Here is a 15,176-nt window from a genome sequence, read left to right as displayed (position 1 = left end):
ACCCATTCACCACCTGAGTCTGGCTGTCCCCAGCATGGGGGTGTGCTCAGTCCCCACGAACTGCCAGGGAAGCTGTGGCCTCACCTGCCTGCTCCCCACTGTTCCCATGGGGACTAATCCCACCTGAAGGTCAGGGAGGCTCTGCCAGCTGCTTACCTCCTGCCTGTGGATTACAGCCTGGGTGTGAGCAGGTGGAAAAGGCTGCCTCCCCAGCTTAGCCCACCCCTAGGAGGGAACTGATAGCAGCACAAAACCAAGACAGACTGCTCCAAAAGGGAAGCCAGGGTGGCATGTCCCTTTCAGCCTGAGGTGTCCCGTCTGTCACACCTTACCCTGTCGGGATGCCAGGCACTGGGGCAGAGGAGCTGGGGTCTGGTCCTCTGGTCCAGGTCCTGACCTGCAAGGGAGCCTGCTGGTGCCAGCCACTGTGACCTCCTGCTTGTTAGCACAGGTGACCTCAGCCTGGCACCTCCAGGGCACCCCATATCTTCAGTGTCCTGGAGGAGCTTGCTGGTCCTCAGAGTCCCCAGTGCAGACCAGTCCCAGGGCTGCGGCGATGGAGACAGGGGAGCACATCCCGACCTGCACCCAGCCTGGCCTGGATGCAGCTGCTGATGCATCTCCTTCAGTACATTGTGTCATTTTGGAGGGATACCACGGGGTGAGCACAGCTTCCCAGATGCCAGCTTTACCTGTAGCAACTAGGGTGTTGTCCTGGAGGTGCAGAGTGCAAGATTAAGGCTGGCAGCCCCTGGCAGCCTCAGAGCCAGGGGATACCAGCTCAGCTGCACCTGGCCAAGGTCCCACTCCACCCTAGTGCTCCTCCACTGCCCTGTTGGCCTCATCTGTAGTGGCAGACACACCAAGCTGAGTGATGCTCATGCAGGAGGCAGATGAAAAGGTTGGCAGTGGCGGGTCCCCTCCTCCAGCAGCTCTGAGGATCAGCACAGGCGGGGGCTGAGCCAGGCGCTGCCACAGGAACAGAACATCCTGCCCCAGGGCTCCTGAAGCCAGCAATAGCTGGGCCAGAAGCAGCAGCCCTGGCAGCCTGCTCAGTGTCCATCCCCTGGGCAGGCTGCCCACGCACTTCCCAGAGCCACTGGCTGGGAAGAGAGGAGCCCCATCACTCACCCCTTCCCTGCAGGCCCCGTGGGAGGATGGGGCTGATGTGTTCCAAGATGCAGGACTAGTATAAGCTCTGGGTTTTTCACCCCAGCATCTTGACTCCTTCATCAGGGCTCTCCCTTATCCCTTTCTCTTATGGGGGCTCAAAGACATTTTTTGGGGACATTTGTAAAACATGTCCCCTCACCCCAGTGGTCTGTGGGTGCAGGGGGGAGGATGCCAGGCTGTACTTATGCTATCTCTGATACTCCCCATGGCCAGGAATGGGTTGGAGTGTGCAGAATTCCTGTAGTTTCACCACAGCAGAATGCAGATCCCTGCCTGAGACCCACCTCTCCCCTCCACCCTGTCTGACAAAGAGGGATAAGCTTGTCCCGGAGTCCAGGGAGACTGAAGACTGCCTCTTCTTATTGTCTGCAGCAGGGAGTGGTGTGTGGGATGGATTCATTGCCTGGTGACAGTACCTGAAGCCTGGCAAGGGGAGTGCAGGACTCCAACACAGAGCAAGGACAGTCCCTGTGCTCCCTGCCCCAGGTCTGGCCATGCCAGGAGCAGGCTGGAGCAGCACCCTGGCCTCCAACATCAGCTCATCCCCAGCGTCACAAGCAGCCTGTCTCCTCGTGCAAACTCTCTGGGTACCCACAGTGGTGCTGGGACAGACTGACTTGGAGGGGCAGGGAGCTCCTGCTCTGCCTGGGCACGTCCTTCAGGCACAGCAGAGATGTGCCAAACGGGCTGAGTGGGGTCAGCTGAGGTCTAGAGATGCTCACACCACCCTGGTTTTCAGCCCCTGAGGTGCCCACACAGCGCTGTGGGCTGGTGCCCTCCAGAGCTCGGGTGTGCTGAGGATAACCAGCTGCCTCTCCCACATCCTGAAGAAAAGCAGGGCCTGCCCCAGCATGGCACACCCCATCCGGGCTGGGCAGGACATGGGCAGCCCAGAGGCTGCCAGCAACAGTGCACACCTCTGCTCCCACCCACACCTTCAGCTGCACACACCAGGAAAGGGAGCAGCAACGCAGGGGCATGGCCAGCACCACCTTTCAGCTGAGCAGGAGAGCACACACACGTGCACACACAGCACAGGGATGCACCAGCTCTGCTCTGCCTGCCGGGGAGGGCACACTCCTGAAACACCTGTGCAAATACACGGGCATGCATGCACATACACACCTGTGTGAAACTACACCTATGTGCAAATCCAAACCCGGGCATTTGTGTCTCCCCAGTGCTCCTCCTGCACCCTGCCCTCTCCATGCAAATCCTCCTGGTGTGGAACTGTGCCACGGAAATCTCCAGCCCAGGTCCCAAGGGCCCCACAGCCATGCCACTGGCCATGCAGAGCCTGGGGTTTGGGGAACAGCACCACCCAGCACAGACAGCAATACCCCACTGTGCCCCATCCCATGCCAGCCTTGGTACCCGTGGTACCAGCACTGGCTCTGACATGTAAAAGTGGGTGTTTGATGCCTCTGGCTCTGCCTGTTGTGAGGAGAAGCTCACCCTTGGGTGCTAATCCTGACAGAGTCATTCATTCCCTAGGTAACACAGCCCTCAGGACAATGTGGCTGCCAGGGGCCATCCCACCTTTGAACAGCTTCCCGGTGCCCTGGGCTGGCAGAGCTGGGGCAGTGGGAGCAGGCTGGGAAGGCGGCAGGGGGCAAGTAAACCATAGGGCATAAGAGAGCCCAGAGGGGCTGGAGCAGGCAGGTGAAAGCGGAGGCGGCATGGCCGCGTTTCCTCAGCCCTGCTCTGCCAGATACCATCTCCACCAGGCTCTGCCCCCACAGGGACACACGTGCAGTGACTGGAGCACATGGACAGCAGGGTCTGGCTTTGCTCAGAGTTATTAATCATGTTCTGTTTGATCCCAGCCTGAGCAGGGCAGCTGCAGAGGGTTGTGCATATCAGGGGATGTGTTGTGCTTTCTCAGCTTTTCAACTTTGGCAGGATTGGTAGCAGGGGACACAGAGCCTGGAGACACAGCCCCAAGGGCCCATGACCACAATGATGGCCAATCACCATATTGTTCCCAGGCTAGGATGGACCCTTAGCTCTGGGGGATGCAGGGAGTGCGGCAACCCTGGAGATGCTCTTTGATTTTGGCCCCTACCTACACCACCTGATGGAAACTTCCTAAAGCATCTGCCCAAACAGGATGCCTAGGAGGTGCCTCATCTCTGCCCCTTCCAAGGGCACCCCAAGGAGGGAACAGGACTCTCCCACTTCAGGACCACGGCTGCTGAGCTTTGTCCTGTGCATAGCTGCATGGGGGTGAGGGAAAGCAGAAGGAATCATCATGTCCCTTAGCACACTCCAATCTCTCCTCCATCCACATTGGGTGGATGGGCTGAGCCTTTTTGGTGTTTGCAGAGAGGCTGCAGATGGGCTCAGGATCCACCTGTAAACTCAGAGCATCCCTGAGCACAGTGGGACCAGAACTGGATCCTGGGCTATGGGAGTGCCTGTGCCTGAGGGCAGGGCAGAAGTAGCTCAGGGCTGACAGAGAAATCGAAGGCAGAGCCAGGCATAGAGAGTAGGGACGTGAGGGATCTTTCCATTCCCAAAAAAATATCCTGAGGTGGGAGGAAAGCAGGTTTGCTGCTGTCCCTCTCATAGCTTTCCGTGACTCTCTGCAGCCTCCATGGCCCTAGGAGCAGCCCTGGGCTCTGAATGTCTTTGGCTGCTGGGGGAGAGGGAAGGGACAAGATGTGGAATGGGACAGGAGTCCAGGTTAAGCACTTGTGCTTGGAAAGCAGGGCAGGCAGTGAGCAGGGCTGTCTGGAAGAGACCCACTGGCTTGCCAGCACCACCCCCCACACCCTTCCACAGCAAGCATAGGCAGAGGGATTGCCACCAGCAGGATCTGGCACCTGGCCTGCAGGCTTTGGGTGCACAACAGGAAACACCTGCCCTGGACAGTCAGACAGTCCTGGAAGGGCTGGGAAGTGCAGGTCCTGAGAGTGAATCAAGGCAGAGGGAGGCGAGAAAGGATGTGACACCCCTCGTCCTCTGCCCTGCTCCTTGCTGCCTGCTCCTGCCCTCCCTCCCCACTGCTTCACTGTCAGCAGCTAAAGCTCCCTTGGTGCCAGCAGACCATTGAGACCTACCTGGGTGCTTGGCAGAGCCTGCCAAACTCCACCCTGGGCCAGCACGGTGCCAGGGCTCTGTGTGCCTGCCATGGCTCTGCAGTGCTGCCAGGGCCAGGCTGCCCTTCCCCAGCAGGCTGCTACAAGCAGCAGTCAGCCACACAGGCAAGATGCGTGTGCCTAGTGCATTACATGTGCCTGCCATGCCGTGGGCACATGGGTATGGGCCCTGCACGTCACAGCCTACAAAGCTGAGTGCCAGAAAGGCCATGTGTACCACTGTCACCTGGGTCCCACGTCCCACAGTGCCATGTGGAAGTCCCATGGCGTTCCTGCACGCTACGTGTGGATTGCTTCATCTGTGTGCACTGGCTGCTCGGTGCTGCGTGTGTTTGGGTGAGATTGCGTGTTGTGCACGTCCCTCGCGCACTTTGCTCCGCACACAGACTGCGCGTTCACCTGGCACGCAGCAGTTGCAAGCGGGCGTGTGCTCCCTCCGCGGCTGCAGGGCCACGGCCGCGCTGCAGGGCTGCGGTGCTGCCGGGGCCAGCGCCAGCCATGCGCTCGCAGATGGGCTGGACCTGCCTAACGCGAGCCGAACGAACAAAACGTTCAGGTCAGGTATTGCACGTGGGGCTCGACGCCAGGCAAGTGCAGAGATGATCCGACTTGGGACAGTGTGGGCTGGAGGGGTGCTGTGCCTTGGGCTGTCAGCAGCCCCTTCCTCCCGAGCTGGGTCCTTCCAGGCTGGGTGTCCTTCGCTGCACATGCTGCTCCAAACCAGGGTAAAGTCTGGAAAGTGGATGCTTGACACCTGCTGCCTGGGAAAGCCAAACAGAGCAGGGACAGGTTAACTGGCACGGCAGGGTGGAGAACGGGGAAGAAAGGAAGAAAGGCAGAAAGGAAGAAAGGAAAAGTAAATGGAAGAGGGGAGGGGAACAGAAAGGATTGGAAAATACAGGCGAGAGAGAAGAGTTAGGGAAAGGGGACAGGCTGGATGGTGTCCCCTGAACCCGTCCCCTTCCTTCCCGGGAGCTCGGATGTGTGACCCGACTCCCGGTACTTGTCTCAGGAAAGCCCCCAGGATGTTCTCCATGCCCAGTACCCTGTTCCCAGCCAGGCAGGCAGGATCCTGGCCAAGGTGTGCTGGGCTATAGCAGCTCACCTGGCTCCGGTGACACGCTGGCAGCTGTCAGGTGAGTGGCTTCGCCTTCCCCCGCTGGCTCACAAGCAGAAAATGAGGGTGACGCTGGCTGGATGGGGCTTTTATAGTCCTGATAAAAATAGCGCTGGCTGGCCGGCGATCGGGGGGCCGGAGAGATGTGACTGAGCAGAGACAGGCAAGAGGGCTGGGCTGGCGGCGGCGAGCCTTCTCCCCAGCACACCTGTCACAGCTCTGTGTTTGCTCAGAGCAAATATTGACCCAGGGAAGGCAGGCTGGGCAAGGGAGGCGATTAGCCCACCTAGATTAGAGGCAGAGCAGGTCTCTATGCAAACTCTCCAGGGCTGCCTTTGTTAATGGGAGCCTGATGGGCTGATAGGAGCCAGGAGCCTGGGTGCTGGGGTGGTGGGGAGGAGGAGGTGGGGGGGGAGAGGAGGAGACATTCATTAACCTGCACTGGAACAACACCAGCTGTCACTTTTCCACCCACCTGCCTGGCTCACTTTGCAGCAGAGACGAGAGGAGAGCAGGGGGCCAGGGGAAGCAGGTGTGAGGATACCCTACCTGGGCAGCTCTAGGATGGCAGCGGATTTCTTGCAGTGTTTTAGGCTGCTGAAAGGTCAGGAAGTTGTGAAGTCTCTGGGCAGAGAAGCAAATCCAGTGCCTACCCCAAGCAGTCTGAATTACAGTGATAGAAAAGTCTTCCCTGTTCTTACCCCAATCCCCCTACTCATGCTGAAAATCCCCATGGCACACCAGCACAATGCTCACGCGTGATTTAGAGCAGTCCACAGACTTCTGAGCTAGGCAGCAAAGCACAGCTCAAATAAACTTTGGGAGCACTCTCTTTGGGAGTGTTCCCTGCATGGCCACACAGGCCAGGAGCCAGCTGTCCTAATGCAGCAGCAAGAGCAGGATGTTTCACTCCATGTGCACATGCTTCCCCGTGGGTCACTGCATCCCAGAGTCACAGCACCCTTGTGTCCCAGCTGTGTCACTGCCCAGCAGGTTAAGCAGAGCAGACGTCCCCGTGCTGGCTCTGGGAACAGAGCTCATGGAAGCCAGGAGAAGTTTGGAAGCACTCCTACAGTGCCCAGCCACGCTGCTCAGCCCTGGCAGCCCTGTGCTGACCTCAGCCAGAGCCAGCAGGAGCTGGGCTCTCTCTCCCAGTTACTCTGGCACCCACAACTCCTTGGATAACAGAGCATGAAGTGCAGCAGCGGTGGCAGGAGAAGCTCCTTTGTGCAAGTGCAGTGGCCTGTTTGTTTGTGTAGATGGGTGTGTTTGTGGGTGGGGAAGGGGGTAAGGCTGCTTTAACCCCCACGGCAATCCTGGTCCTGGGTGTGCTTTAGAAACCATCACCATCGCTCCCTCCAGAGCTGCAGTGTACTTGCAGGCTGCAGTCAACGGATTCCCAAATGCAAAAGGATAATGGCAGATCCTTAGGAGCCACTGCTACCTAATTCTTCTTCCTTGGAGACTTGACCCTCTCACACTCAGGATTTTGAAAGGCAAGCTCCATCCCTCCTGCCTGCTGCTGCCTCTGCAGGTTGGGGTACCCCAAGCCTGGCTGGAGTGACGCCAACCTGCTGCCCTTGCTCATCCTGGTCCTTTTTCAATAGTTTTGGCAGCAAAGGAAATGCAATACCACCAATACTCCGGGTTGTGGTGCAGTGAAGAAGTGTGATGTCCCCCTCCTTTTGGTGCTGTACAGGCTGTGATGCCTGGACTTACATATTTCTCCTTTCCTGGTATGGGGAGTGTGCTGGACAGGGCTCCCACCCCTCCCTGCCCCAGCACGCGCCAGCATAGCAGAGCTGCAGCTCCTGGCATAGGCTGCCCCCTCTTTCTGGAGAAGCAAAAAGCCTCAAATACCACAGGTGCTGTTTCAGTGCCAGCAGATATCTCCAAGCCTATATGCTGTGTCAGAAATGCTCTTTCACCCCAACCTCTCTCCTTCAAGGACAGGACCCCACTATTTGCTAAATAGCAGCAAATACTGTCCTTGCAGGGCTGCTTTACAGAAAACACGAGTAAAGTGGGTCCCTTGAGCTTGCAGAGTGCCCTGCCCTGCACTGCTACCCTGGGGAATGTCTTGCACCTGTTCTGGCATCTCTGGGGCAGCATTTACCAGTTTGTGCCCTTCCCTTTCAGGCAGGTGTGCAGCACTGGGACAGAGCTCTTAGTAGGGCTGGCCTTGGAAAGGCAGCTTCATCCTACTCTTGCATCAGCCAAGGGCCTGTTCTGTCTCACTGCCCCATGAGGACTGACTAGGTCACATTAGAGTACCTCTTGTGTCCGTCAGGAGCCAGCATAGTGCCCTGGCCTGGCCTGAGCATGGCTCCCAATCCCAAACACCAAAGTGACACAGCTGAGCCAGCAAAGCCCAGTATCTCGGAGATGGAGGCCAGGGGTGAAGGATCTGTCCAGCTTTGCCAAGGGTTTTGGAAGGATCACCCTCACACTTCTGCTCTTCAGACACTGCAAGCTGGCCAGGGCAGGACTTTTCCAGGTTCCTATCTCATACACTGTACAGAGGGAGAAGAGGCTGATTCCAGCCAGGGAATGGTTGATTCTTTGGCCCCTAACACTGCTGCCTTCCCCACACTGACACAGAGACACGCCAAGTGGGGCTTTGCAGGAGATTCAGGCTCCCCAGCTGCAATGGGACAACAAAGCCTAGCAGGCATCCTGTCTGGGAAGCCCAAGAGCAGCTTTGTTCCCTTCCCTTTATCTCCCACACAATGGCACGATTCAGCAGGTGTTAAATGTTTTAATGGGATTCAGGATAGCTTCTGTTGCCCACCTGCCCCAAGGCCATTTCAGCCCTCCCTGGGAGCCAGGAGTAAGAGCCAAGAAGAAAGCGCCTGTTGTGGGTGCATTAACTGTCTGATGACCGAGTGCTCCCGACAATTCGCACAAGGAGAGGGGGAGTCCTATTAGCTTGCCGAGCTCATGCTCAGCCATAGGCGTGCTGGCTGCATACCTGCCGGGAGCCTGGCCTGGCTACCAACCCCAGTCCAGTGGGAACATCACCCATTTCACTGCCCAAACACCACTGGGAAGAAGTAGGATCTGTACCTACAGTATTTCTGTTGGAGAGATGTGCATTAGAAACGTGGCTCTGTTAGGCAGAGGCCAAATCCAGCGCTGGGAGATAGTACAACAAGCTCAAACTTCCTTCTGCCTGAGCCCCAAATGTCATTAGCAGAAACAGGACTTCTCCCCTCTTTTGGGTGCTGAGCTGGGCTGTGAGTCTATAGTCTCACAAGTTCATAGCCCTTGGCAGTGGCTACCAACAAAACCTCTTGCCAAGAGAAAGTCCCTCCCTGCCAGCCTGCACATCTCTGCCCTCCCCTCACTTCCAGCTCCCCATTGCCCCAAAGATCCAAGTGAGAGAGAAGCCCCCGGGTGAGAACATCCACACTGTAGCTCCACACTATGCAGAGCTCACCCCCAGCACTATTCTGGGAGTGCTGCTGTCTCTCTTTGCTAACAGGACAGTGATGTGGCTCGGTCACACATTGAAGTGCTTTCCAAAACCAGGTCAGGGTCTAGTTCCCAGCTGAGAAGAGGAACTGGGAATTTCCCCAACCTGGGAAAGAGGCTGCCCCTGGTGTATTTATATTTTAGGATGAGGATAAAAGAAGAAAAGTGTGTGAGAGCTGCTACACTCTTTGCTCAGTGCACTCAGAGTGGTTGTGGTTGACAGGCACCAGAGAAGACCTACAACAGAGGTGGCACACCACCATCTCACAGCCCCTAAAAAGAGCTCAGAGATGACAAATTTCTCTCTCACAGGTGTAAATAACTCTCATATCTGTTTCCCTGACTCACTCATTGTTTAAGGCATCATCTTTGAGATCTCTCCTACTAGAGTAATGCTTATCAAACAAGTGAATTTCCCTCTAATAGTGCTCCAACAGGCAAGTACAGTATGACTTGTGTTTTCTCCAGGTCCAGGCTGGGAGCACAGGAAAGTGGGGAGAATAGGAGCTTTAATGGCATAAAAAATTCCCTGCACATTTGATGGTACTCAGGCTCTCTCCATTTGTTTTTGGGTGTTACACCAGACTAACACACAGCATTTCCCATGTCAACTCCTCCAGGTAGTGGATGCAATGGTGCAGCTGCAGTGATGCAGCCTAAAGAGCATGAGATCACACAGCAGGTCTGAGGGTGGACAAACTGACTGATCCTGTCTTTACTGCTCCATGCTGCCCTTGGGTAACTGGATTCAAACTGCTTTAGGGCAACAGTGAGGTTTCTGCCCTTGCCTTTACTATCCATTTGGGAACTTTGTTGTGGGGCAACAGAGCATCCTAGTGAGGAGCCTGGACCAAGAAGAATCAGTCCAAGTGGACTGAACAGCCAGGCCCTGCTGCTGCCTTGAGCTGTGGAGGGAGGGAGGAAGTGCTTCTGCATCACCTGTTCAGCACTAGCCAAAGCCCAGAGGAATAGAGAGAGTCTGCCGTGATGTAGGAGACCTGGCATGCAGAGTATTGGGAAGGGAGGAGAGGGTTTGCACTTCTCATGAGAAGGACCCATGTGAAGGCCCAAGGCACTCAGGCTGAGTTCAGGAGCTGGCAGTGCCTCTGCTGTATCTCTGACAACAGGAACAGCTCGGCCCTGGGGCTTAGTAACGCTTACGCACACAGGGCCCCTGCACGGAGAGGAGTGCTGGGGTGAAGCTGGGTGAGCTGCAGTACCCCAGGCACAGCAGGCAACTGCCCTCTGCTGAGCGGGGCAAAAGCCCTCCACAGTGCCTTTTGCACAGTCTTCTCTTAGGATGCGAGGGAAGAATATGCAGCTCTGGTCTTGGCTGGGTCCCGGCACTGGGAAACAAGGCATGAGGGTTTGGAGGGGGACACCAAAGCTGCACCCTCACCAGAGCTGGGTGGCTGCATGAGCCCCAAGCTGCAGAGTCCATAGTGGTACAGCAGAACAGGGGATATGCTGCAAACACAGCCCACTGCCTGGCACAGCCATCCTGCAGCTCCTGTCTGGGAGCAGCAGCTGGAACCCAGCACCAGCCTGTTCTGTGCTGGCCACTGGGATTTCTCACAACTCACGCTGCCACCTCCCGGCTGTGACAAACATGCTCCTTCTCTGTGACACGTCTTGCAGCCTGACGCACGCCCCAGGCCGAGCCAAGGCTCAGAGGATCCCCTTCCCTAGGTGACAGCCTTGCAGTTTGGAAGGGGAAGACCTTGTCCAGGGCTCACAAACCCAGACGCATGAATTACGTATGTTACACACGGTGTCAGTGTCTGAAGGTCAAGTTGCTTTTATTGGGTTGCCACGTGTACAGACTGTGCTGCAGCTGCCCCCTTGGAACCTGCAGTCGCCACTGGAGCAAGGAGGAGAGGAGGATTCAGTACCTGCATCCTGCTGATCCCATCACCTCATTGCCCAGATGTCAGTCCTTTCTCAGCTACATTTCAAAGCAGATTCCACTCATCTCAGCCGGTGCAGACGGAGGACAGTGGGAATTGTCACAGTGGTTGTCCATGTGCTCCCTCTAGCACGGAGCTCTTCTCCGATGTGGCCAGCCACAGAAAGGAGAGATCTCATGAACTCTGCCGTGGAGTTGTCAGAGGATTCAAATCGGTGCTGAGAACATAATCAGGACATACCTCCTCAGAGAAATGAGCTAAGGTCATGGTGTGGGAGGGTCCGAGTTGCTCTGGACATCACAGGCATGAAGAATGGAGAGAGCTGATGTGCTTGAGGGGCTTAAGCAGCACAGTACCAGCAGCTACGCTCTGGAGGGCGGGGGAGCTGAGCTGGTGAATCTGAAGAAGAGATGGCAGCTCTGGAGATTACATCTACATCCAACAACCCTCTTCCATTATCTCTCAATCCCATCTCTCTGCACTTCTGCCCAAGCTAGGGCAAACCTTTATGCTTTTTCACTCAGGTCCCAATCTACTTTTCCCACCAGTGCCATTCCCTCAACCTAACTAGATCCCACACCCCCTTGGACTATGAAAGCTTTGCTCCGTTTCTGCTGTCAGAGGCTGTGCTGCCTGCTCCTTGACCCTTTTTCGCAAAGGACCATCCTTGTGCTAGGCTCTCCAGTGCCTCAGGCCAACCATTCACCCACAGGGCCCTGCCCCAGAGCTGTATGAGGGTCTCAGGTCCACAGAAAGGCTGTACTGTTACCACTTCTGCTCTGAGGCTCAGGACAAGCTAAGAGGGGGCAGACACTTTGGGAGTGGATTCTTCGTTTTGCACAGGCAACCTGGCATTGATAGGCAGGGATTCAGCTAACCCACATGGTCTAGAAAATGGGCTGTGCTTCAGCCTGACATGTTAAGGACAGGTCCTGTCCCCCACCGAGCACAGATACACTCTGCTACCTTTGGGAGGCGTTGGGGGGTAAAGTAATGACCCTGGGCCGGGCCGTCAGCACCACCTCCCCACGACTGGCTTCGATCAGGATATTCTGCAGTGTGTTTTCCAGCAGCAGCTCCACAAGGTTCCCAACAGCTGGCTGCCTAGAAGGACAGAAGTACAGCAGAGGACAGCTATCAGAAAGCAGATAAGGCAGGCTGCTTGCTGTGACTCCTGCCAGGAATCACCAGGCACAGCAGTGGAGCACACACTGTTTCTTACACGCTGAGACCAATGAACCAAAGACTTGAACAATGGGTTGCTGACCCTTGTCCCAGAACTGTCACCAGCTGGTGTCAGGCCCTGACCTTAGACAAAGCTTGGTTACTATAGTTTTACTGCTTTCTCCTTCCAAGCTGCTATTAGTGAATAATGCTTGTAGCAGTGTACAAGGGAGCAGCCACAGCAAAATGCAAGGTGATGGAATACTGCCATGAAAATAAAAGGTAAGGTAAGCACATACTGCACCCTAATGTCTAATATGGCCTGGACTGCCTGAGAGTAAAGTGGACATCATTCACTACCAGCATCCTGGCATTGCCCACGGCTCAACCCCAGACACAGTAAACCTTCTCTCCCCACAAACCACATTTGGGAGAGGGTGGCTTGGTGGGCTAGCATCGACTTCCACTCAGACAACACATAATACACCAGCAGAAATGCTGCAAGGCTGAACGAGAAATGGATTTCTGGCTAGGCAGTGTGCTGCCATGGCTCTCTTGACTGTGCAGCTCTTGGCTTTTACGTGTGAGCTCTTCCTCACCTATTTATTATCTCCTTTACCATCAACTGCTTATGGTGAAAAGCCTTGCAAGACTCCAGCAAATCACTGGGAGAGGTTTCCTGACTCATTTTTTTCCGCTCTCCATCCTTCTCAAGGTCAAGATCTGTCGAAGCAGAGGCCCTGGAAGGGATCGTGGAGCTCTGTCTACTGTCCTGGAGCTCTACTAATTTTGCACACTGGAACTGGGAGAAATATGGAATAGGCTCATCTTCAATTTTTCTCACTGACTTCTGGAAGTGGCCGTCCTCCAAGAGGCTTCTAGGAAGAGGAAAATAAAGGATAAGTTCCAGCAAATTGGCTTTCTGTATGACCCAGAGGATTATTACAAGACACCACAAATCAGAGGCAATCACTGACTGGTATCAGTGTTTAGTCTGTACCTTCTTGCTTTCTGGGCCTAAGGGAAGCAGCAAGAGGGCTTGAGTCAGTGAAACTACTCTGTTTCCCCACACTTGCACAGCTCACAAACTGAATATGTGTACCCCAATGGAGCCTGTTTCTAAGATCACAGTAGGTAGAGTTCCCTGGTCCCTGAGAACAATGGAAAAATGGACTCAGCCCCTGGCTGGGGAGGAAGCCCCTGCCTTGGCTGTCACTCCAGGGTCTGAGCTCATAGTCTCCAAGACAGCTTTATGCAGGTGGATCCCCCATTCTGGCAACAAGAGTGCACAGATTCCTTCAGGATTAGCAGAGGGCTGACCATGCTGCAATCGTTCTCTGGAGTACAGGGGCTCCAAACCATGTGAGGGTGAAGGGACACACACCTGATGACACCTGTGAGTATGTCAGTCACCACCTCCATTTCTTGTTTAGAAGCAGCAGCCAGGGACAGCCGTTTGCTCTCCGTATCCATCTTGTTTCTGTGACTACTTCCATCCACCAATTTGCTTTCTGAGGGCTGGGCACTGAAAGGGCTGAGAAAGAAGAAGTTGTTCCATCAGTGACAGCAGTACAGAACCAAACTCTCAAAGACCAGCACCCTCCTAGCACTGCAGCAGCACGTCAGGCAAGCAGCGCAGGCAAGCAGGGGAGGGGTGGGAGCTGTTGTATTTCTGACAGGAGCAGGGACACTGTCATAAAAGAGGAACACTGAGCTCTGACAGTTGAGGTGGGGAGAGAAACAGGTCATGTCAGCTAATGCTGGGGACCTCTTACTTAATACTGAGGCACTGGAGACGAGCAGAGTAGAGCACCAAGTTCAGTGCATATCAGAGCATGGGCAGCCCTAGCTCAGATGAAGCTGCCAATCCAAAAAACTTTATCTCTTACCGGGACAAGAAGTATCTGGGAAAATCCAAGGCAAAGTTGCTGAGAAAGTCCTCAATAGCGTAGGACCTGGCTGACACATCAAGGTGTAAGGACATGGGCGTGGGAGGCTCTGGTTTGGCCCACACCTGGCTGGCGTCTTTGTCCAGCAGCCCCCTCTCAGTGTGTCCAGGTGGCTGACGGGATGGAGGGTGGCTTTTAATAGGGGGTAATGTCTGTTGGAGAGAAAGAAATGGCAGGCATATAGTTGGTCCTCTCACCACAAGTAGGCTGGTGTAGGTTTGAGCACAGGCACGAGAGCTGAAAGCCCAGCAACCAGAGCCACCAGGTCCTGCGTGTCAAAAAGATCTTAGCACCGCAGTACTGACAACAGGCATAGTGGAAGTCAGGTCTGCTCCCTTCTCACCGAGCAGTGTGCCAGCCCCAAGTGTCAACAGGGTTTCAGGGTCTCCCTAAGGTACTTGGGGCTGTTGTTCTCCAATCCATCACTGGGGAAGCTCTTGCAAGCACACCGGGAGTGCTACAGGAGAAGTGACATACATGGATGGAATGCATGGGGAAACTGTTCTCCCACAAACCTGAAGGGAAACCAGGAACTGACTCCAGCCACACTACGTGGGCCAACTTGGGGTTGCATTACCAGCAGCCAGGTTGGGGGTTTCTTAGAGCAGTAGGCAGGATGCCTGGGCCAGAAGTACACCACAGAGGTCTGGAGAAATCCTCAGGAATTACAGGACTTCAGTGATCTTTGGCACACAGCTGTCCTGCCTCCAGGAATGAGGTTAGGGGCCTGCACTGCTCCTTACACAGACACAGCAGGCTCCTAATTATCACTAGAGATTAAAACCCTAGAGGACTAAATGAAACTGTTTTTTACCTTTCTGCAGCCATCCTTATGCTCACCCAGTGAATGCTTTGACCTGCATCCCTAAAGACACCAAACAGCACAGGGAAAACAGTCCAAGCTAGAGTTGCCCTGGGCTAATTCCTTCACACAGAACAGTGCAAGGCACGCAAAGGCACTCGTGGGGTCTCAAGAGCACTGCTACAGCCTCACTGCGGAGGCATTCCTGATCTAACAAGCTCCATCTCCTTGTTGCCTCAGTCCTCTCAGGCCCAGCCTCCCCTCAGCTCCCCTAAATATTTCCACATCTTGGGTTATCTTTGAGCCCTGTCATTCCCACAGCACATCCTGCTGATGGCTATAGGTCACTGCTGGCTCTTCCTTTGGGCCCAGGTAGCTTTGCAGAGCACTCACTGGGACCTTGTTTCACACCTTCCCACCACTGCTGGAAAACCGTCTTACAGCAGTGCATACAGTTGTGCACTTGAGTGGAAACTGATGAACCAGGCA

General features: G+C 55.2%; 1 protein-coding gene across 1 annotated transcript in view; it reads right to left on the bottom strand.

Annotated features, from left to right (window-relative positions):
• Window positions 1–11,044: 11,044 nt before the first annotated feature.
• Window positions 11,045–15,176, bottom strand: part of CFAP65 (cilia and flagella associated protein 65) — a 31,004-nt gene continuing 26,872 nt past the window's right edge. Inside the window, exons 28-32 of the mRNA XM_041404000.1 lie at window positions 13,826–14,037; window positions 13,321–13,470; window positions 12,536–12,814; window positions 11,739–11,876; window positions 11,045–11,171 (exon numbers count right to left, since the gene is read on the bottom strand). Of these exons, the coding sequence (XP_041259934.1) occupies window positions 11,135–11,171; window positions 11,739–11,876; window positions 12,536–12,814; window positions 13,321–13,470; window positions 13,826–14,037 (816 nt within the window). The 3' untranslated portion in view covers window positions 11,045–11,134. The remainder of the gene's footprint in view (window positions 11,172–11,738; window positions 11,877–12,535; window positions 12,815–13,320; window positions 13,471–13,825; window positions 14,038–15,176) is intronic.

Source organism: Onychostruthus taczanowskii, unplaced genomic scaffold (genome assembly GCF_017590055.1).
Source record: "Onychostruthus taczanowskii isolate IOZ18803 unplaced genomic scaffold, ASM1759005v1 scaffold10, whole genome shotgun sequence".
NCBI lineage: Eukaryota > Metazoa > Chordata > Aves > Passeriformes > Passeridae > Onychostruthus > Onychostruthus taczanowskii.
The sequence above is the reverse complement of the archived record's forward strand: the minus strand, read 5'-3'. Positions and strand labels throughout refer to the sequence as shown.